Source organism: Pholcus phalangioides, unplaced genomic scaffold (assembly GCF_987345545.1).
Source record: "Pholcus phalangioides strain wild (caught in Gottingen) unplaced genomic scaffold, Ppha-v1.0 ptg000024l_1, whole genome shotgun sequence".
NCBI lineage: Eukaryota > Metazoa > Arthropoda > Arachnida > Araneae > Pholcidae > Pholcus > Pholcus phalangioides.
In genome coordinates this window covers 30,030,194-30,054,025 of record NW_028301616.1, presented here as the reverse complement: position 1 = coordinate 30,054,025, position 23,832 = coordinate 30,030,194, and the positions used below count along the sequence as shown (strand labels likewise).

Genomic DNA, 23,832 nt, shown 5'->3' with positions numbered 1-23,832 from the left:
TCATCGATGATGACGTAATACTTGAACGGCCCCTTAGAGTGTGGGGGTTCTTATAAGCTCTTTCAGTCTATATACAGTCGAATCCCGTTTTAACGAATACCGTTATAGCGAGAATCTCGTTTTAACGAACACTTTTTTAATCCCCCAAATAAGTTTACATGGGAACAATGCTAGGTAACCTGGAATTCCTTTATAACGAAATTTCGTTTTAACGAAGTGATTCCTCCGGTCTCTTGGCGTTCGTTATAACGGGATTCGACTGTATTTTAAATTTAAAAAACATTCTTATCAAATATTTCTGATTAACAAGGTGTTCTTTGCCTCCGATATTTCGCCCCTGGGATGCTTCGTGTCCGATGCATTTCACCTGTTCCTGACCGCGTGAGTGACTACGTGATTGATCGTATGGGTGACCATAGTTGGACCAAGTTAGTTGGACATTTACCCCCCTCCCCCCTCCCGACATTTCGCCTGCCCTGATTTTTGAGCGCCTTTTGAGCATTTTTTGAACTGGAACCACGCGCCTACGACGGACAGTTGATAAGATAGAGGCCGCGTTAGCACATACAGGACACACTGCATAGATGAGAGAAATAATCTGCGGATCGACACAAAAGAGATAGCCTACTCCAGGGGTCTCCAACCTCGCGAGCACTGCCTGTACCAATTATCAAAAGAAGATCACTCTTACGGCGAAACTGACATTATGAATGCATAAATCCAGGATTATTTCAATAATTGAATGGAATCCGCGTACAAGGTGTTTAATTGAGACGTTGATCGAGTGCTCGCGAGCATGAAACCGGACACAAGCACTCTGGGAGCTTCAGAGAGCACCGTGGTGCTCGCGAGTAACGGGTTGAAGATGCCTGGCCTACATCGGTAGGAGAAATAATTTGAGGACCAGCAAAAGATAAATTAAATATAGGAGAGAATATATATATATTTTTTCAAATAAAACCTTCACACATAGACCAGTTTTCGGATCGGCAAAAAATAAACAAATGGGGAAAAATAATTTGGCGTTTGTGGCAAAAAAGAACACTGTTGTGTATAGTGTATTATGTTACGGTACGAGCGGAAAATTCGCTCAGTAGCGAGTCATTTCGCACGTTGCTCGGACTTCAGGCACTGACTAGGGCTTGAATTTCAAAGACTGCATATGATTTTACATAATTCGCTATTTTTACACGATAGAGCATTTTTTCATTACTTTCAGTAATTTTAAGGCATTTTTACATGATTTTCTGCAGTTCCAAGCATATATATATCATGAATTTCAAAATTTAAGTTATATATTTTCATGTTTTAGAAAGCAGTGATTCCCAACGTGGGCGTTAACACCCACTTGGGGCGATGGAATGTTTCAGGGGGTGGTAGAAACTACGGGTATAACATAGGATCCTATGGGTTAGATTACGTTGGGGGCGATGGTAGAAGAAAATTTCTGAAGAAGGGGGCGATGGGACACAAGAAAGGTTGGGAAACTATGATTTAGAGCATTATTTTCCCGTATATATTTCCGCAGAGCCATAAAGAGGGATTTTTTCACCCAAGCTCTCTCTTCGCAAGCTTTATTTCCCACAATCGTCAATTTTTCGACGATATTAGGCCGGGATTACGCTATAAAAGTTTGATAAAAGATCTACAAAACTTCAGAAACGTAACTAATAAGCTTATTGGTTGCATTCAGTCGAATGTGAAGGGAAACGCTTTTTGTTTGTAGTTTTTAAGTTTTATAAAAGACCTTTTCAAAAACTACCGTAGTGTAAATTTCACGACAGACTAGACATTCGATTAATTGCATTAATTGTTTAGTGGGCTATGTGTAATCCGGCCTTAGCAATAATTGACAAGTTTACTTACCTTTGGCATAATTTTTGGCAATGATTGGAGATTTTAGCAACTATTGGCTATTATCTTTGGTATCATTTTGGACGATGTGATTTGCGATTTCCCATAATTTTCCTTATCTCTCTCGAAGTAATATGGTCAGTCTATTCACGGAGATATATTTTTAGGTTTAGGTTTTTACGGCACATTTTTAGGTTTCCTCGAGCATAAATGCATTTTTTATGGAGCATATTCCGTCGGCTTTTAGGTAATAGAAATCCTAGCCTACTCCCCGACTTAGCGGAGTGGCAAGCTATTTTACCGAATTCGCTAGATTTCGAACATGGGTTATAACATGCATATTTTTAGGCCAAGAATCTAGAAAATAGTCCGATTTCCATTTTTTTTTTAAACTTATTTTACTGATATTACAGATATAATAAGAAAGCAAAAAAAGTTTTCTGGCCTAGGTCGGTATACTCCACTGGCAGAGGATATCCGCGTGGATATCCTCTGGCATTGGTCGTACGTGAGGTATTTTCTTGAGAGGAAGTTGTTCAACCAATCAGGTGTCTTCAATGAAATAATAATAACGAGCAGATAAAATAAATAACAACAATACCAAGACTTGCAATAGGAAAAACCCCGGTAATAGCAACCACCACCACTTGCGGTATCTTCGAAAGTGAATCGGTAATATTTCTCCCCTTGACCTTTTGTAATAATATTTACAGGTCATATTGAATGATCCAGAAAAAAAAACAACCCAGAATCCTGAGAAAAACGTAATAGCAATTATTTTATAAAAGACGGTCACAACGTTGGTAAGTGTTTTTTTTCCATTCGTAGGAAATACCAGGTATTTTGCTTTTCTTACCCTCCCCCCACTCATTTTACTGGTTTTTTTCTGATATTACCAGTATCTAGAAAAAACCAGTCAATGACTATCTTTGATGTATTTTTGTGTAATTGATTATACAACCTGAAAAAATAATTCCTTTTGTTCAGGGTTGGCCCGATTAATCGCGGTTAAAAATTAAAGAGCGTTAATAGTATTGTGTGGTCATATGGGCCCGTATTTCACGGGACGTTAACCATTTTCCCGAAGTTTTGCCCATCCCGATTTTTTTTTTTTGAATAAAAATGTCCCGTTTTATTTCTCGTACATTCACCTAAATCTTAATTCTTTACTGAAATCAAAAATTAAAATTATTTGCCCAACTAATAATTATACAGTCGACGCTCGCTATAACGTTCCCACGTGATAACGACCATCCCATTACGGCGACTAGTGGGAAGAGCCCCAAATTTTTTCATACAAATACTAATCTATATGTTTTATTTTCGATATAAAGACCTCCCGATATAACGTCTGTTTTCCGTGGAACGATGGGGGGGGGGTCGTTATAACGAGCGTCGACTGTATTACGATGATTGTACTATACTAAAATACTGCACGAATACTCATCGCGCATATTTGTCATGTTTAACGTTTTTTTCCCCCATCAATTGCATTTTAGTTCACTGCAATTTATACTAGCGCTTTATTCCCAGCAGTCTTTCAGTGGTTTTCAATCATAATTGGCGGTTTTGTTGCGTTTGGAATCGTTTTTGGCGATAATTATCATCCATCCATGAATTTCGTAAAGGGTATAATGTCCAAAATCACAGGAAAATACTGGATGACCCATAAAATGCAGGACACACGTAGGGAGACTACATGACCCGCATTTTTCGTGACATTCCCCTACTTTTTTTTCCCCCCGTACATTTGATCATCTTCCCACTTTTTTTCCCCTCTTACATTCAACGAAGCTTACGCTAGTTTTAATTCATTACTGAAATGAAAAAACAACGTCAACATGAATTGCAGTTTAATCCACTGCGATTTGCAGTAGCTCTTCAATTTCCCGCCACTTGGCGCCGTAATTGACGGTTTTGCTTAAACCTTATTAGGTGCAAAAAAAACCCATTAATTTCCCGCCCCTGATTGTTAATCTGTCCCTTAACAATGGCAGCACCACAATTTCAAAATTCAAACTAATGAATAGATGTGCATGTTACATCAAAGTGTCACGCTTTATTTACAAATTTTACGATTTGCAGTGGTTGTCAAGCTTTTGCCGTCCACGGCTGCTTATAAGATTCCAGTAAAAACTAAATAATGAACAGGCATGTATATCAATATCCCCCCCCCCCCCGCTATGCTCACTTTGAGCACAACTGATCTACTCATACCTGGGGTTACCCCCATCACCTACGCATTTCTAGAGATATATACATTTGTCCATTTCTAGGACTATACGAAATAAGGTCCTTAGCCCTTCTGTGCTAAAGCTCTGTTGTGAGTGCAGTTCTAGGTCTATAAGTAAGTCTTTTGCGCATTAGACTTACGCGAGTCAACTATTGTCTCTAGAGCCATACGAAAGTCGTCAGTGCATTTCTAGGGCTGTACGATAGTCTTCTGTGAATTTCTGAGGATATGCAAACTGCCTCCTACGCATATTCTGAGACATACCAGACAGCTACCCATTTCTAGGGCTATACGAAAGCTTTCTGCGCATTTCTAGGGCAATACGAAAGCCTTCTGCGCATTTCTGGGGGGTACGCAAACTTCCTACGAAAACTGTAATAAATAAACAGACATGGTGCAGGGCCATTAAAAATCTAGCCCTATCTTAGAATCACTCAAGTAATTCTTCAGTGATCCCCTGATCCCTCTTTTCCCTCAAATGAGTTACCTTACCCTTTTTTTCACTCACTTAATTGAAGAATTACTTGAGTGATTCCCTAGTGGCTCCCCTTAGCTCCTCCCTAGTGATTCCCCTTGAGTGGGCCCCTAGAAAGAAAAAAAAAAAGAAGATCTTCAGTGATTCCCCTGATCTCTCTTTTCCCTCAAATGAGTTACCTTACCCTTTTTTTTTACTCACTTAATTGAAGGTCTTCTTTTGTTTTTTCTAGGGGCACCCTTCCATAGAATACCAAAAATTAACCCTAACATTAAAAAAGCCACAATAGGTAAAATGCTTAACGGGGTGGCTGAAAGAAGATGGCCATAAAAATATGGATGCCAAATATAACCAAACTACATCAACCCAATAGAAAAACCATATATAGCACGATAGAAGAAATTAAAATTAATAATGCATGATACACTGCCCGTAAAAAACGTTATGGTTGTCTTATTTAAGTATGGATAGCTTCTCCATGTATCCAAATATGTTTATCATACTTCTTTTTAGACGTATCAATATTACCTTAGAATTCACGAAACGCAGAGGTAAGCTCTACTCCATTTATTAACAACCCTATTTGAGGAAAAATCCCTGCTACACCACAACCCTAGAATTGCCCCTTACTAAACTGTGTCCCCTTATCGAAGCAGTCAATTGACGATGCATATAAATAACCCATGGTCCTACCCATCCATTCCGTTGAAAATTTTACCGATTAGCCTCCCTCCCACCACTCATGCAAGTACACCAGCGTGAATCATTCTTTTTCTCACGCCCACGTTCACACACTCTCTAAGTCACTCTTTTGATCACTCACGCGCTTGCACACTGTTTTTTGCCATTTGCACATGCTCTAGGTCATTCAGATGTTTGCACGTGCACTAGGTCCCTCTTTTAATCATTTAGACCAGTGTTTCCCAAAGTGGGCAATATCACCCCCTGGTGAGCGATGGAATGGTCCAAGGGGGCGATGGAACCAACTGATTTAACATAGGATCCTATGGGTTTACTTGACTTGGGGGGCGATGAGAGGAAAAAATTTCTGATGAAGTGGGCGATGGAACAAAAAGTTTGGGAGACTATGATTTAGACGTTTACGCATGCTCTAGGTCATTCTTTCGGTCATTTACATGCTTTCACCCTCTATAGGTCAGTCTTTAGGTCTTTGTCCCTTGTTCTGTATATGACTCTTTTAGTCATTCACAAGCTTGTTCACACTCTTTGCTCTTTGCTCTCTCTCACGTGCTTGCAAAGTCTCTAGGCCACTCTTTTGGTCACTCACTAACCTAGTCCCTTGCAGGGCCGTATTCTCGGTGCGCATTCTCGGGGCCCCGGGAGGGGGGGGGGGCAAACATTTTCTTGGAGAGGGAAAAATTATGTAAAATAAATTTACATTATTTGTGAGGGGAACCCCCCATTCGGCAGTGCCGGCACAGTGCCCCGATTACCCCAGACTAGTTACGGCCTTTGTTCCTTGCTGTCTGGGCAGTGGCGGATTTATTGAGATTTATACAAAAATTTGTCTGCTCTTCTCCCACTCTACAAACTTTCTCGGCCATTGATCCCTCAAATTTTCTGCTCCCCCCCCCCCTCTGAATTTGCCTCCCCGGGCAAATTTCCATCCCCGCCGTCCCTTCGTAAATACGCCATTGGGTATAAAACCACATCACTCACATTCAAAAAAAAAAAAAAAAAAAAGTCTGCCATATTGACCTCGAACAGAACGTTCAACCTGAAGGACGAAACCAGAACGAAACGCAGTCATTGCGCGATGCGTCGATGCATACCTAATGATACGAATACGCTTTAAGACATTGTAAACCAAACGTTTACCGTCAAATAAAAGCAAAAGTTGGCAATACGACCATCTTATTTCAAGAAATTCACTTTTTTTATTTTTTAAAAAAAGACTGCCAAACCGTGACCGTATATATTACAACCTTCATAGAAGATCACTAAATTCACACACATTTGTATTCGCATCATTTTTTTTTCTTTTACTAGAGATTCGGTTGAATCGTAATCGATGGTTAAAAAGAATCGTAGTTTTCATCGATCAGTTCATCAACATCTCAATTTTTACGAAAATAGACAACAACCGCAACTTTTTTGTGATTATTGCAACAATTAATGGGAAGTCCTCACCGTGATACAGAGTGGGAGAAAGAAAGTGATGTAACACAACAAGTCGTCATCGTCGTCTCGACCAATTAGAAAGTCCTCCCTCGTACTCCATAAAGGCGGGTTTTTTTGAAACCAAGCAAACAAAATGCAAATCATCATGTTTGTTTTTTTTCTTTCTTTGTTTTTTTCCTGGAAAATGTGTTTTCATTATTTTCCGATGAAAGATGGTAAAAAATAAAGATGTAATATTATATATATGAGGGTATTTTTAGAAGCTGGTGAGATTCAATTTTTGTGTAGCTCTTGGTTGGAAGTGAGGTTGGTGCTGTGCTGTATTTTGGAAAATTAGCCGCTTTCTCTCAGGTAAGAGACTTGACTTATACTTGTGTCTTTGTGGTCCACGTGGATATTTAAATACGCGTGGAGCAAAATTACAGTAGAGAGCTTGTTTAATTCGAGTTTTGGATAATTCGAACTTTTACGAAAATCCCCCATTGAGTTTTCCATGTAATTTAATGTTATAATTTATTTGTTTAATTCGAACTTTTTCGAGTTATCTTGGATAATTCGAAATTGGAGAAATTTTTTTTTTTTCCAAATGAGCAAAGAAAGTTAGTTTGCAAATATTCTACAAGAAGCCAGACTTTGCTTTTCTCGATCAAGTTGTTGAACAACAAAATTAGTTTAGAAAATAGTTTAATATATAATTAGTTTAGATTATAAATACAAATATAACGCCACAACAGGTAAAACACCCAACGAGGTGGCTGAGAAAAAGATGCCCATAAAAATATGGATGCCATATATTTCAGAAATACAGCAACCCAATTAAAAATGCAATTAATAAAAATTATAAACAATATATATACACGTGATAAAATATTATACAATGCCCATAAAGAATACTTATAGTTGTCTTATATTTAACAAAATACTTCGAAAATTCAATTTTTTTTCCTCTACACTTTTACTTTCGTTTTTTTTTTGATAATTTAATGCCCATTTTAACCTTGTTCAGCTTTAGTAGTACATTGAGACTGAGTACCGCTTAGTACCTTAGTACCAATTATGCTTTTCAAGCTATAGGTCAGGGGATTCTTAACCTGGTAGCGACCGAAACCTGGATCACCGTGGCTTTCGAGAGGGGTCGTTTAGATCAATAAACAGACATGGGCTCTTGAATCATGGGTCCCGATTCAAACTTGATTCGCACGGGCTTCCGAGAAGAGAAGGGCCGTATGAATCGACTTACAGCCAGGGACTCTTGAGCTATCGGTCACTACAACCAAACCTGATTCGGAGGGACTTCCGAAGTGGGTCGTGTAAATCAACTTTCAGCCAAGGGCTCTTGAGCTATAGGTTCCGATTCAATCTTGATTACAAATACACTATTAGTCAGGGATTCTTAATCACGACGGTAACTTCATTTGCAGGGTCTTCCGAGACGGGTCGTACAAATCTTCTTACAGCCATGGGTCACAACCTAGACTTGATTCGAAAGGGGCTTCCTTGATGAGTCATATAATCCCACTTACAGTCCTATTAGAAATGCATTTACTGCATCACTGGTTTTACCAATTACTCGAAAAATATAGTCCCATATGGGTCGCGATGCTGACCTTGTTGGTTGATTTTTGGTCGCGGCTGGAAAAGGTTGAGAACCCCTGATATAGATCAAGGTTAACATTCAAAATCTGAATCTTTTTGTAGTCATTTTTGTGGTAAGTTAGTGAAAGTAGTACATTTCCTTAACAACAAGAATGATAAGCAAAATTTGGGAAACAGTTTCGTAACGGATGATCATGAACTGTCTCCGAAAATCAGGCTTTGAACAATGTTAAGAAATTCTACAGTGATACCGATTCCAGAACAGTGAAGTAATGTATATTATCATAATAATTGATCTTATCAAAATTTAAAAAGGATTTTATAATTGATTATAAAATTTTAATAATTAATAATTATTATCCTATGTGAATGGTGTTGATTGAGTTGCAATTTGTAGTCATTTTACAGATCCGGGATAGATTAATTGGATAATTCGAACTTTTTCTAGTGACTTTGGACTCTGAATTAACCAAGTTCGAGCTTATATATATGGTCAAAAAACCCCCATTATACTGATTTCTTTTCGCAATTTTCTGATATTTCAAAACCTACATCTTTTAGTGGTTATTTCAGTACAAAATACGGTTTTTTATATGCAAAACGTTATTTTTAAAATCTAAAAAGAGTTGATTCCTTGCCGGTGTGATTTTTCGAGAGTTGCCAAAATTTACGTGTTCAGAGATTTATGAAATCGCATCAAATATCGAGATTTTAACTATTCAAACTATTCAAGTTCGCTAAGCAAGGGTTTCATCTGTTTATAGATAACATTAAAATCGAGGGAAATTTCGTATTTTATCCTTAATTAACCATTTTAGCTAATTAAAAGATCCACTCTAATTAGTTAAATTGCTCTGTTGATGTATTGTTTCAATTTAAAATATGCTAACGGCACCGATTTACATCCGTTTTATGTAAAAAAAAAATTCAATACGTTTTTATGGAAGGTGCACCCAGTAGAGGCATGCGGAGGGGTTGGTGCTCAGGGAACCCGGGGCCGAAGGAACCTGGGGGAGCCTTCCCCTCCCCGAAGCCAACCAAAAATTAGAGAAAAAAAATTGATATTTCTATTTTTTTTTTAAATATTGAAATATCGAAAGGAAAATATATTTTATAAGCTATATTAACCAATTTCTGTTAGTTTAGATACTTTTTTTGAAGGGTGATAACTCAAAATTTCTCGGGAAGAAAATTTTTGTGCCTCCCTCAAGGGGTCTATCCTGCTTTCGCTCCAGGGCTAGACATTCATTGAATTGCCCTTAAGATGATAACGAACTTCAAAAAGCAATGATGACATTTTATTAGTTATCATTTCATCCACCGAAAACAACAACAACAAAATCATGCGTTTAAATAGCAATTGACATTCTTTTAAAATCAATTTTTTCTATTTCCAGGTATTCGGACAAAAATTTACGTAAAAATTAAAAAAAAAAAAGAAATGACAGACAAGTACGAATTAGCCATTAGAAACCGAATCTTGAAAGATGTCATCAAGAAGTCATTGCCTGACGTCGTAAGTAGATCCTATTGTAATTAGACTTATATAATAACGTAATTAATTATAGGGACATTAAAAGATGGCATAGGCCTACAAAAAAAATACATTTTTCAAAAACTTTTTCAGTTTTGACAACTGATTTATATGTTACTTTTAGTGCTGATTCCAAAAATAAAAGCAATTTTTTGTTCTATCACATACAGTTTTTCTACGAAACGATTTCTTATTTTGGGAGAAATAACTTGAATCAAAATAATTTGACATTTCTATTTTTTTACCGCCTCATAAATTCCTACTTTACATTTATGTCCAAGCTCCGTTATAATGATTGGCTTCAATCACCCTAAAATTACTGAAACGTCTTCGGCAATGGTTTACTATATTTGTCTATAATACGCACAGTTTCAATATGATTCGCATGCTGCTTATGTGTCCCAAATACAAATACAACGCCACAACAGGCAAATTGCCCAACGAGGTGGCTGACTTAAGAACATCATGGATCCCCGAGCCATTTTTTGGAGGTCCTACCTACTACTGCTACACCACACATGCACCCCCCCCCCTCCCGCGGAACCCCCAACGAATCGGTACATGCGGGAATGTGCGTGTGTACGTGTAGTGAAAACCTGACGTGAAGTTTTGTTTTTTGTTTCTCTGTAATGCTTGTCATGTGTGGGAATTTAATTTAATTTAATTTAATTTTTCCCTTTATCTCAAAAACTAGAAGCAATCTGTCAAAACAAACATCAGCATTTGGAATCGGCGCCCTAAAAGTCACCCTTACATAATTGAATATCTTCGGCAATAAAATTAGTATAGAGCAGTGATCAATTCAAGATTTTCATAGCACTCTTTTAAATGAATTAAATACCTAACAGGTACAGAGGTATACCCATTTACATTATGTAATAGTACTTACAAGACTTCTTTTTGATGATTCGGTAGTTAATAATAATTTGATAATACTTTATAATTTTTATATGTTTTTTAAATCTATGAAAATATGTTTAATAAGTTATAAATAACATTAATTAATTAAGTTATGAATAATATAAATAACATTACGTTCCTCCAGTGCCGTCATAATGCATGAGCCCATACGGCCCGGGGCCTCACAAAAATGAGATATAATTGAAATTTTCGAGGCGTATGCATGTAAATTTGCCTGGTAGGGACTCTAGGGCGCGGTAGCCAAGATGCTCGCCTAAAGTACCAAAGGATGTTTAGAGGTGTCGCGAGTTCGATACCCAGTTCGTCCTTGTCAGAAAACTTTCCTGACACAGGGGTACAACAAAAAACGGCGACTTGACCGCAGCAAAAATTGCTACCGCAGGGAGTCCCCCATCGAGGGGTTAGCGCACCAACCTCTCGATGAGTATAAAGAAACAAGCCTGCCGTTCGGAATCGGCAATAAATTGTAGGTCCCGGTCTAATTAGCCCTCGTGTGCAGAAAATGACCGTGGTGCGACAAAAATGATCAAATGGTAGGGACTCAGAAAAATCACTTGGCCCGGGGGGGGGGCCCACGGTACTCTTAAGACAGCACTGCATTTGCTCTTAAATATACTAAATCCGTACACATTAGAACTTTGATTTGTGATGAAACTGTACGTGATGGAATTTTTTAATTATTTTTACAGCATCCAAACAACTATGAAAAACACTAATTACATTTAAAAAAAAAAGTTTTTTCAGCACAGACCCGTGTAATTATTATTCCTCACACGCCTCTTTTCGTAATTCTACACGTTTTTTGTTTTGATTCCTGGATTAGTATTAAAATATTCGTGAGTTAGTTTTGCTGCAAGTTCCTTTCAATCACCCCCTAAAAAAAATGCTTACGCGTGCATTTTCATCAAGTTTCAGATGGCAAAAAGGAGGGTAAAAAACGCATTACGAATTCGTGAGGTGCGATTCGGATTCCCGATATTGCACCGTCACAAGATTGCCAGGTGCGTAATATGCACGCTCAATCCGTTGCAGACATTCGACATAGTCCATGAACTTGTGAATATAACATGATTATTATCATAATTATCTTCTAAACACGTCCCGTCGAACTAAATATCTGATACTATATGTGTATATATATAAGTTTCTTTTTTCGAAGTCATTGTTGTCTCACATTGTTTTTTGTCATCGCACTGCTTATTCATGATTTGGATCCAGGCTTGCTCTTGATGGCACACGTGGCTTAAGCTATGCAAACACCAAACATGCAAAAGTATTCGATGTCAGAAGTGGGATTCGAACCCACGCCCGGAAAACCGGACTGCGACCTTAAAGGCCATCCTGACCTGCCTTAGAAGAGAGACTTGATTTTTTGAAAATGAGCGCAGCTGTTGGGATGGGGGGGGATATGATCGAAGTGCTTAAAATTTTCAACGGGATAGATAATATTCGCTTAATCGATTATGCTTATCACGTCTACTGTTAATACACATCAACCACTATACGCATAATGTTTTTATTTAATGAAACATTTGATATTAATGGCAAATATGTCACTAGGTTAAGATAAATACATTTGGGAGTAGGTACTGGCCACCAAGTATTCAAGTTGACCTATCAATATACATACGTTTAATTTTTTTTTTTATTCTCGTTCCCTGTTGAGCTAATAGAGGGCGCTAACTTTCTAATGAAAAGTAAAAATCTTTGGTATTGTAATCATTGCAATTAAATATAATTTTCATTTCATTTTTTGATGTCCGATTTATTCGAAAAGCTTCATTAATGACAATATACAAACTATACTAATGTTGTAAAATGGCAATTGAATTGCTCCCCACGCAATCGGATATTGTGTGCTGGAATCGTTGATATCCCATTAAACGGAGTCGACTGGATATATACAGACGCACAAAAAGTAACAATAATGGTGGTAGAACGTATTCATGTAGATGAAATGCGTAATATTATTGTACATTAAACTTGTAGAAAGGAAAATTCAATGCTTTCAAATCTTTAATTCTGTCAGTTCCTTTGATTCTGGGTGATTTCATTAGAGATACAATGTCCGTGACCAGTGGCGTATTTACGGGGGGGGGGGGGGCTTAACGGGCTATATCCTAGGGCGGCAAGTTCGGACGGTGCGGCAAATTTTAGGAATGAATGGCTAAGAAAATAAGTTCATGATGGGAGAAGGGCGGCCAAATTTTATAACCACGAATCCGCCTTTGCCCAGAGAGCGAGACTAGGCTAGTGAATGACCTACAGACTTTGCAAGCACGTGAGCAAAAGCTTACCATTTTTAGTCACTTTCCTCTTCGTTTAATATGCCACATACTGTCAGTGACGTTTTAGTCTGGGTAGGCCCATGCCCCCCTCCGTCTTGGCGGTGCCTTAGAAAAACGGGAAGTAGTTGCATTTTTCGAGAATTTCCCAAGTAGGGCCTCAGAAAAATCATTTGGCCCTGCATACTGTACGTATCATTTTTTCATCTCAAGAATAATTACTCACGTATTTATATAAGACTATATACTTTATTGTTAAATGTATAACGTAAGATTATTATTTCATACAATGTTTTTTTGTATATTTACTCTAGAAAAACGACAGTTCGTTTTATGTCGTGGATTTGGCCGATATCGTCGAGAAGTTGGAAGTTTGGCGAAATATGCTACCGAGAGTCCAGCCTTTTTATGGTGAGACTGGCATTCATTCGATGCTTGATTGACACGTATTTAAATTTTCACGATATACAAGTTTTGTATATATATCTATTTGTATGCTGAATCGGGTTTTCCTTTCGATTCCCGCAGCCGTCAAATGCAATCCGGATCCTGTAATAGTCAGGCTGATGGAATCTCTCGGTGTCAATTTCGACTGCGCCAGCAAGGTAAGACATTGTTGGATGTGTCCTATAGGGCATAGTTACAGTATCTTGTTATGGTTTACATAGTTACATGTTTAACGCTCTTTTTTAAGGTAATTTCGAAAAAGATGAGGGACAAACGTTATATCCCTTTCAGACATGAGCATTCATTTTTTTTGAAATTTTCAAAATGTTGCAGCATATCTGATACCCTCAAAAGTGCATCTTTATTTTTTGAAATTTTCATTTTCAGCCAAGATGATGCAGGACATATTCATCTTCACATACAATTTTTTCCAGAATTTGATTGCTAAATTTTATGTAATAAATCACACTTTTTCCTGGAAGCCATTTTAAAAAAAACCCCTGAAAGTTCAACTTTAAGTACTGCCCTCTGAGGGAAACCCTCAAAGTTTATATTTATTTATCATATTTCTTACTCAAAACACACGATCCTTTTATAAGTCAGGGCTTAACTCCCTGGCCGTCAGAGGTCAAAAAAAAAAAAAATCTGCAGTGACAGAAAGAAACCTACACTTTTAAAGTACCGGGGGTCTGAAAGGATTATGAGGTGGTAGTACGTGTCACCAAACAATAAGAATAGATGGGTATTTAACTATTTAATTCCATTATGAATGTTTAACCAAATCCTGTAGAATAACAAAGTTACTTTGCATTTAATACTAGTTCCATTTTTCATCGAATCCTATTTAGACATAACAATGTGGCAAAGGCAAAAAGCATTTGTTTTACCTCCTAGTGGATGTGAAAGTCGGGATTGCAAAACAGTTCTTGATGCTTGGCCGCTGTGGTGGTCGAGTGGTTATGGTGACGGACTCACGATGCGAGGATCCGGGTTCGAACCCCACAGTGGTGGTCGGCTGAAGTTGGTTTTCTGTGGTTCCCAACTTCAAGGCGCAAATGCAAGCCGATCTCCCCGTTAAAAAGTCTCGCCACAGAGAATAACAGTCCTACAACGATAAATCATTCAATCATAACACTTCACTTATAGTTAGAAAAACTGGTGGCAGATGGCAGCTCTACACATAACAAGCATTACAGAGAAACAAAAAAACTTCACGTCAGGTTTCGCTACACGTACACGCACATTCCCGCATGTATAGATTCGTTGGGGGTGTAGTGTAGCAGTAGTAGGTAGGGTCTCCAAAAAATGGATGGGGATCCATGATGTTCTTAAGTGAGCCACCTCGTTGGGCAATTTGCCTGTTGTGGCGTTGTATTTGTATTTGTAAAGCATTTATCCTCCTGGTTTACCGGAGTCACAGTTATGAAACGCAAACGCACTACAGAGTAAGCCTACTTAGTTGTGGGAAGTGGCAAGCCTCTCCGCAAACTTGAATGCGTCATTCTGGTTGCGATTTTGTGTATGAAGAAAACAACCATACATACGCAAATTTCTTCTGGAGAACAAGAAGGACCCTCACGTGAAGTTTCGTGAAGCCGAATTTAGGTCCTTATAAAAAGTTCGTTGAGTTTGCTGACGGACGGTTCGAGAGAGTTCGTTCGACGTGCATTCAGGCTAGCAGTCGCTCTTTTAAACCACTCTTGTAATGTGCCAGCCTCACCCTTGTGTGGGGGGGGGGGAGGTCATGTTTTCACGTCATCGAATTCATCATTTGCCACCCTGTAGTACCTTTACGTGTCATTTCCGATCCAGTAAACTATGGTGATTAACTGTTGGATTTTAGACAGGGGTGCACAATGTGTGACCCGCTAAGGGGTTCAGTTTTTTTAAATTACAATCAGAAAAACGCTTTCAAGTTTGCGGAATTTCCCACAACTTTTCCCCCCACTTCCCAAAAAGTAAGCGCCCTTTATTGCCTTAACGTTTCATTTCCGACCCGGTGAACTACGACGATAAAAGAAAAAAAAAATTCAACGATGTCCGCTAAAAATACACCAAATTGAACGCCAGACAGCTGTTTCGGGGCTTCTATAGGCTCCTTCGTCAGTGGAAAAATTAAATGAAATGACCTGCTATAGCGCAGGTGACTCGCTTAAATGAAAACACGTGGTCGGATCGAGGCCGACGCGTGATGTGACGATGACAGAGGGAAAGATAGTGATGATGATGGAACAATTACAATTGTGAGACGGAGTGTATCGATGATGGTGTGACAGGAAGGGGTAAATTTGAATATTGAGACCATATGTTGGAGAAAAATGAGGTGCTGGAAAAATCGTTTTCCAAAGAAGAAGAAGAGTTTATGTGAATATTGGAGGGCTTCAAAGGAATCTACGTCGTGGGAGGTGAAGAACATACCTGAATGATTTTGGCAGACTTAAAGTCAAAGTGGTGATTATTGGTCTAGCAATGTTGTACTATAGAAGAACGTTTGGGCTCTTGATTTTTAACGTAGCGTTTATGTTCAGCAAAGCGAAATTTCCAGGAACGTTTGGTTTGGCCGATATGTGACAAGTCATATTGTGTCTCTAAGCTAGTCACCTGCGCTATAACAGGTCATTTAATTTTTCCACTGACGAAGGGGTTATAGTATCTCCGAAACAGCAGTCTGGCGTTTAATTTGGTATATTTTTAGCGAAAATCTTTGGATTTTTTCTTTTCTTTCTATATTGTAATGAAAAGGTAATTCTATTATATGACGACAAAAGTCTGATTTGGCGATTTGGCTACTTCCACCTCGTAACATTTGTCCCCCATTCTTCTTTTTTTAATCACCTTGTTACATCAAAATTTCAGTCTTACTGATTGGTGATTATCATTTTCTTTTCTATGATAGAGAGAGATCGATACAGTGCTCAGGACTGGTGCATCGCCATCTAGAATAATCTACGCACATCCATATAAAGCCAGGAGCTACTTATCCCACGCTCGTCGAGTCGGTGTCGATTGCATGACTTTCGACTGCGAGAGTGAGCTTTGGAAAATCAAAGCTCTGTACCCAGATGCCAGGTAAACGTCCTTGCAGTACATCCTCAAAGGAAAAAAAATGAATGGAAGTTGTTTCTTCGACGTGTGGCCGCAATTTCCAACGTGAATACGTCTTTTAAACCTCTTCACACTGCAGTACAATTTGTTTGGTCTGCAAAGTGAAAAAAACTGGAGAAGATTTCACGTAAATGGAGTATTTTCGGTTTTGTCTCGAGATTCATCTCCATCTTGAACATAGATACTGACGTGTGTTTGTCGTAACAAGATCTATTTTCTGATCTGACACTTGGTGTCTATTTGCGTTTCCTATTTTTGGGACATAGCGTAAAAAAAGAATTTCTTTATGGAAGTGCACCGCTTACACCTGGTACGGGAACCAGGAGGCGCGCCAACATTATTAAAGTACCATTAAATTTGTATCAACGAGATCTATCCGTAGACAGCAAAATAACGCTGGGAGCGGTAGCCGGGAGTGCCACACGCGGGGGGGGGGATGTTTCAAGCCGAGCACAACTCAGGTCTATCGCCATGGGCAATTTACTACCTAGTGAGTTGCGCCGGAAGTGTGAGTATATGTGTACCTAACAGTCTGAGTATATGTGTACCTAACAGTCTTAGTATATGTGTACCTAACAGTCTGAGTATATGTGTACATAACAGTCTGAGTGCGTATTTAGTGTTGTGTATGATTTTTAGTGCTGCCATTTATATCTCAGAAGTGAAGTGTAATGACTCAATATCTGTACTGTTTGTAGGACTGTTGCTCTCTGTGGCGAGTCTTTTTAACGGTGAGATCGGCTCGCATTTGCACCTTGAAGTTGGGAACCACGGGGGGGGGGGGGGGGGGAGGTTAGTGCACCAACCTCTCGGTGAGTAGAAAAAAAATGCTGCCGTCCGGAATCGGCAATAAATTGTAGGTCCCGGTCTAATTAACTCTCGTGAACTGAAAATCATCGTGGTGCGACAAAAATTATCAAAAAACGCTCACGTGTTACAGTATAGCCATGTATCACAAGTTAATGATGAATAAAAATGGATTTGGCACCTACCGGGCAATAGTGCCGTCTTAAGGCATGGGCCCACCCGGGCACGGCCCAGGGCCTCACAAAAATGAGACGGTTGAAATTTTCAAGAATTTGCCAAGTAGGACCTCAGAAATATCACTCGGCCCGGGGGGCCCATGATACTCTTAAGACGGCCCTGCCGGACAGTCTTACAGCAACACATCGAACTTTGGCCAGGGATCTCCAACCACTTCGCAAATTGGCTGTTCAAAGCTCGAGAAATCACTGGTCATTTCTGAAAGTCGGACTTCGGCCGTAACATATATACTCGAGATATGAACGTTTAAATAGTTTTATTACGCCCGGGTCTAGAAGACGTATTCACATCAAAAATATAAAAATAGCGATTCCTCTGGCTTTCTCCTAGTGACATATCCGATGTTTATTATTCTTACAGGCTAGTCATACGGTTCCGCGTACCCGAAGTGTTGGCGGGATTTCCCCTGAATGAGAAATTCGGTTGCGAGCTCGACGAATGCAAGATACTGTTGGAAGTCGCTCGGCAACTTGACCTCAACGTCATCGGAGCGTGGTAAGAATTCAGATAAACTTTCGATTTTCTCTTACGCGTGTGGTTTCGTAATTAATTACGTGGTTCACGGAGGCAGTCAGTCATCTCTAGAAACAGGTTCGAACTCTGTTTTGGGGTTATTTTTGATTTCATCTGCTTCTGAGACGAATTTCGAGCCCTTGAGGAATGCAATCTTGGAGTAATTATATTTCGTCGCTCACATGCATCACTGGAACAGTGTGCAAAAGTCGGGGCTCTCCAACGCGTGGCTCCCAAAGTCCTTTGCCTTTGAAAATAGCTACTTAACATTGAAAGTTCCCAGGCCACCGAGTGCTACACGGAATGTTTATAACGGTGGGAAATGCTTTCATGATTCACCGGTAACGCTGCACTTTTGATCTATTACTAGGGCCGGTTTAACCCTTCCATCGGCAATCCCGAGATATCTCGTTAAACTTTATCCGCTTTATTTCAGCCACCCCGAAATATTACGGCTTCTAAAAACCGGTTGAAGTTGTTTTTACAGTAAGCTATTGATGTATATAATTTCTCATTTGATATAAATAATTTCATAATTTCATAGTGGGGGGGGGGGTCCTTCATTACTTTTAGACAGTTTTTGTTTCAACAAGACAATGCGCCTGTAGACCCTACATGTTTCTAAGTCTAAAAGTTGTTGATTTTTGGTATCAAATCAGGGGCAACCCCCTGAGTGGTCATCGAGAAATCTTTCTCTTAATCCTGTATAGCACTTGTGCGAAATTTTGACTCACGAAGCGAAATGATACGCCCTTAACTTTCTCCGGGTTTTGACCATTGATATAATTTTAATTTTTTATTCCTGAAGAGCAGCGCGGCACTCATCTAAATTATTTTTGTTGGAATAAGTGTACTTACAATTCAATGAGTGGTTTTGTAAAGGGCATCAGTCCCGTGAAAACAGCATGGACTCATGCCCCTTTTTTCTAAACGACTAATTCAATTGTAGTTATCACTCTAAAATTTTCATACTTCTATGAGCACAAGTTTCCAAGATATGGCGGTTTTTTGGTAGTCCCTAAACTTTTCTCCACCCATTACCTTATTAAAGTAAATTTCTTTTGCAGTTTCCACGTCGGTGGTTTATGCGAAGAGCCCGGTGCCTATTCGAGAGCTATCAGAATGGCCAGAGAAGTTTTCGAAATGGCCAGTGAAGTTGGCTACGAATTCACTCTTTTAGACATCGGAGGAGGTTATCCCGGACATAATGGATACCACGAACTCTTCTCTCTTATGTGCCAAAATATTAACCAGTCTTTAGACGAGTATTTCCCCCGTGAGTCTAACGTCCATATCATAGCGGAACCGGGGTGCTATTTCGTCTGTTCGGCTTTCAACCTCTGCACCACGATCATTGGCAAGAAATATCTTTTCGATAAAGGTGAGTGCCATTAAATTGGCAACGTTTTATATCGCCATGTTGGCGATGACTTTTCAATCACGGGGAACTCAGACGGAAAAATTCTTGTCTGGCGTCTAAAATATATACGTTTAAACGATTCATGGATGGCCCAAAAGTGATGTAAATAAAGTCCGGGAACAATTCTTGATATTTTTGTTTTCCCCATTGTGTTTTACTAGAGACCGGCAGTTCAAAGATGATGTATTACTTGAACGATGGATTCTACATGTCGTTTCCAGAAGGAATTGAGAAATACAAGTTCCAAATGGAGCCCTTATTGGTAAGTTATACCGATGTTTCACAATTCGTCGGAGAACAATACAAGGGTATACCCAGGATCTGAACCAGAGGGGGGGGGGGGGGGGGAACACCTCACCGGTACTAAATTGATACGTCTGTGCTGTGTGTGCCAATTACTACACTCTGATTTTTCTTCTGGGACAGGGCTATACTTTCAGGGACCCCCGATGGGACGAATGATTTTCACTAAATTTTAATGTTATTTTGAATAGGGGTGTCATTCAAGTATTACGTCGGCATCGATGGGGGGAGGGGTTTCCGATTTGCTGACTTTTGATGACGGGGGGAAGGGGGGGGGTTGGATGATGCTTACGTCATCAACCCACCCTTTATGAAAGCGCCAAAAACGGAAAAAAACCTTTCGATAGTTATTGGTCACCTGAACTAACATTCTCCCTATTGATAAGTTCCCTACAGAGCCACTTTAGTGATCTCTAAATATTTCACGGATCCTTCAAGTGCTCTGGAACTGTGCCATGTGTCACTCAAATGATCCGTAATTATGCCACGGATCACTTAAGTAATCTGGGAATGTTCCGGGGTAACTTGAGTGATGTAAAACTGCACTGGGAGCCGCTTAAGTGCTCTAAAATTGTGCCACATGTCCCTCAAGGGATCTCTAAATGTGTTCAAGAATTGTGTCGTGGGCTACTTAAGTGATCTTTGAATGTGAAAGTGATCTTACTACTTCAGTGAGATCTGAAAATGTACCACGGGCCACTTAAATGCTCTGGAATTGTGTCACGGGCCATTTAAATGATTTATAAACGTGCCTCTTAGTTCATTTTTACAAAATTAGGAATGAGGGGGCAAGCCACATCAGATAACCTTCGGGACTACATTTGGTCTGCAGGTCAAGTGTTTACCATATGGCTTACTGGGTGGGTCGCAATGAATTTCTTAAAGAGAAATTTTGAGTTCTTACCCTTAAAATAGCATTGAAATTAACAAAAATTGATTATAATAACATATAAACGTATTTTCTCTCGAAATTTTAATTTAAAAAACTATTTTTTGTATCAAAATAATTTTTTTTTCCTCTGGAGGGGAACACGCGAGCCCCCTATGCCCCCTCCCACGTACGTTTCTGATCCCACCAATATGCGTTAGGAGGTAGGGAGGTATTCACAGTGCTAACGAAATATTGCTGACAAGGGGAGGGTCAGAATTTTTCTGGCTTTTGCTGACGGGGGGAGTATCAAAATTGATAAAAATTTGCTGACGTAATACTTGAACGGCCCCATATTCATTAATATTTTTATAGTTGAGGGTGCAACTTGAACACAATCCTATCGCGTATGTGCGAGAGCGCCCCCCCCCCTCAAAATGCAGGGTGCTGTCCAACCCTCTCGCCCCTGTGGTGGTGTCTAAGGGGTGTGTGCTTTGTTTCGATGAGGTACGCGTCTAACATTTCCCGCATTGCACATGGGCAAGTCATTGAGAATGTGCTGTGCCGCGTTGTAATTTTTTTCATGTCATCAGTTTTCAAATAGTACTATTTTTTTTTACATTAACGATGAGTTATTAATTTCAGAACAAAATCGACATGAGGAATCGATCGATGCTCCCATCGAAGCTTTGGGGATCTACTTGCTGTAGTTCGGACTACATCATGCAGAAATGTCTCCTCCCGGAGATGGAGATCGGCGAACATATCATTTTCAAGAACATGGGTGCCTACACGACAACTTTATCGACTTGCTTCAATGGATTCCCACTTCCGTCCATTAATTACGTTTATTTGTCCCGGAAGAGGTAAATATATATATATTTTTTTCTTATGAATAGTATGACCGTTTGACTCGTAATTTGTTGTTTGCATTTCATATTTATATTTTACCTATACATGCATCATAATACTATAATACACCATATAACCAATGGGCCTCGTAAACATTCTGGAGAATTTCTAGCGGGTTTATACATAGCCTGTGAGCTTTCTTTCTTTCAAACCGAGCACAACTCAGGTCTACCATCATTTATGGGCGATTTACTACCTAGTGAGTTGTGCCGGGAGTGTAACTGTGTGTGTGTGTACCTAATAGTCTTGAGTGCATATGTAGTGCTGTGGTGCGTTTGATTTTTCAGTGCTGCCATCTATATTTCGGAAGGGAAGTGAGTGATGTGTTACGATTGAATTATATTTATAGTGTTTGTAGGTCTGTTGCTCTCTGTGGCGAGACTTTTTTTTAAAGGGGGAGATCGGCTCTCATTCCCGCCTTGAAGTGATGTGGCTGTGACAATATGACCACATGAGTCGTATTTTAAATAGAGTGTGTTTAATAGGACATTTCCTAGGACAGTCCTGGTTTTTCTGGCTTTCCTGACTTTTTTGCAAAAATGTCCCGTTTTTTAAGTGTCATACGTTGTAAAAGTTTTTTCGATTAGGCGATCGTTCGTATTCGTTTTCCCCCACCCCGGACTATTCCATGGCTCCCCGGGGGCGATATTGCCCACTTTGGGAAACACTGATCTATAGATGGAAATTATTTTTCTAACTTTTCAATAAAAAATTATGTGTTTGATAATTATTTACAACAATTAATAAAACCTTAAAATCTTCGTCTCATATATATTTGTTATGTCCTTTTTTTTGTACTGGAATACATTTTAATTCACTGATATTTGCGGTAGCCCTTCATTCCCCATTCATTGGCAATTCTGGAGCGATTTCAGCCATGTATGGCGGTTTTCTTTCATGTTTGGCAGCTTTATTGACGAGAATTAGCGATGTCAAGAAAATAGGATTACAATTTGTCGGCTTTTTCCTCCATGAAATTCCTTCAGTCTTTTGCGCTAGAAAGTGCCGTGTGTGAATGTATATGTATGTGCTCTATGAGAGTTATATGTGCTTCGTTCTCAAACAGTGTTGCCATCTTCTTCTATATTTTAAGTTAGGGAGTGGATGCCTGAGCTTTTCTGTAATTTTATAACTACTACCATAAATGTTGGTAGATTCACAACTTCTGTTGTGAAATACATTATTTTCAGGCTGATCATATTATTTCAGTGGCAAAAATACGGAAAAAAAGATTCTACATAAATACGGAATATCGTCAATTCTTGCCAAAAATGTTACTAAGGGTGGAACAGATTGCCAATTATGGTTGAAAAAAAATTACTGTAAAAAAATGCCGATGGACGGGAAATGGAGGGGAAACTACAAATTGCCGTAAATCAAAATGCATATTACAATTAACCCCCCCCCCCCCCACTCCCCATTTGCTCTGTGCTTTTGGCTGCCGAAAGGCTTGAATTTAAATAAAGTTCGTACCTTTATTTTCCACTTATTAACTACTTTTCTGCTGACGGTTTATACATTTTTGGGAATAGTTGGCGATTGCTTTGGCGACAACTGATTATGTCTGATATATTTTCACGTATTTTTCTCGACAAATATGGCAACCCAACTTACAAAACTTTTAAAAAAATCATTTCAGTGAGATTAACGTTTTTTTTTACCTATGATTTTCCGTAGCGCTGCCGTCCCAAATTTCCTAACGTTCAGCAAAAGTATCTCCGCTCAACAGCACATCATCGACGACATCGACACCATCCAGAGCAAGGCAATACCCATCATCAAGACCGAGACTTACCACATCGCTGACGATGATTCCAACAGCGACATCTGCAGGAACGGGTGAAGATTGTTTGGATTGAAAAAGAATAGGACATTCAATTTGCGATATAAAAGCTCGTTCGACCCCTGATTCGGTTGAAGTTACACGTGAATAAACTATTCGATCACGATCGATTGATTGCTTTTACTCGTTTGTTCGTTTTGTGTGATTAAGAAATTCCGCAATATTTTATACAGTAAGTCGGGTCCGCACTTAATAAATAAAAATCTTTAGGGGGGGGGGTTACACTCTGGATAAGTCAGGGCGCCCACGTCTGGGATCTTGACACGCTGCGGGAATAATCGGAGAAAAGAAACTCTCAAAACGGCTGCGTGAACTAAAAAATCCCCTTTTTTTCGGT

At 39.2% G+C, this 23,832-nt stretch overlaps 1 protein-coding gene across 1 annotated transcript in view; it reads left to right on the top strand.

Annotated features, from left to right (window-relative positions):
* Window positions 1–23,516, top strand: part of LOC149069198 (uncharacterized) — a 37,546-nt gene extending 14,030 nt beyond the window's left edge. The window contains exons 12-21 of the mRNA XM_089250357.1: window positions 7,011–7,055; window positions 9,698–9,816; window positions 13,355–13,451; window positions 13,569–13,645; window positions 16,384–16,556; window positions 17,997–18,131; window positions 19,217–19,530; window positions 19,731–19,831; window positions 21,386–21,606; window positions 23,330–23,516. Of these exons, the coding sequence (XP_089106483.1) occupies window positions 7,011–7,055; window positions 9,698–9,816; window positions 13,355–13,451; window positions 13,569–13,645; window positions 16,384–16,556; window positions 17,997–18,131; window positions 19,217–19,530; window positions 19,731–19,831; window positions 21,386–21,606; window positions 23,330–23,495 (1,448 nt within the window). The 3' untranslated portion in view covers window positions 23,496–23,516. The remainder of the gene's footprint in view (window positions 1–7,010; window positions 7,056–9,697; window positions 9,817–13,354; window positions 13,452–13,568; window positions 13,646–16,383; window positions 16,557–17,996; window positions 18,132–19,216; window positions 19,531–19,730; window positions 19,832–21,385; window positions 21,607–23,329) is intronic.
* Window positions 23,517–23,832: the final 316 nt, after the last annotated feature.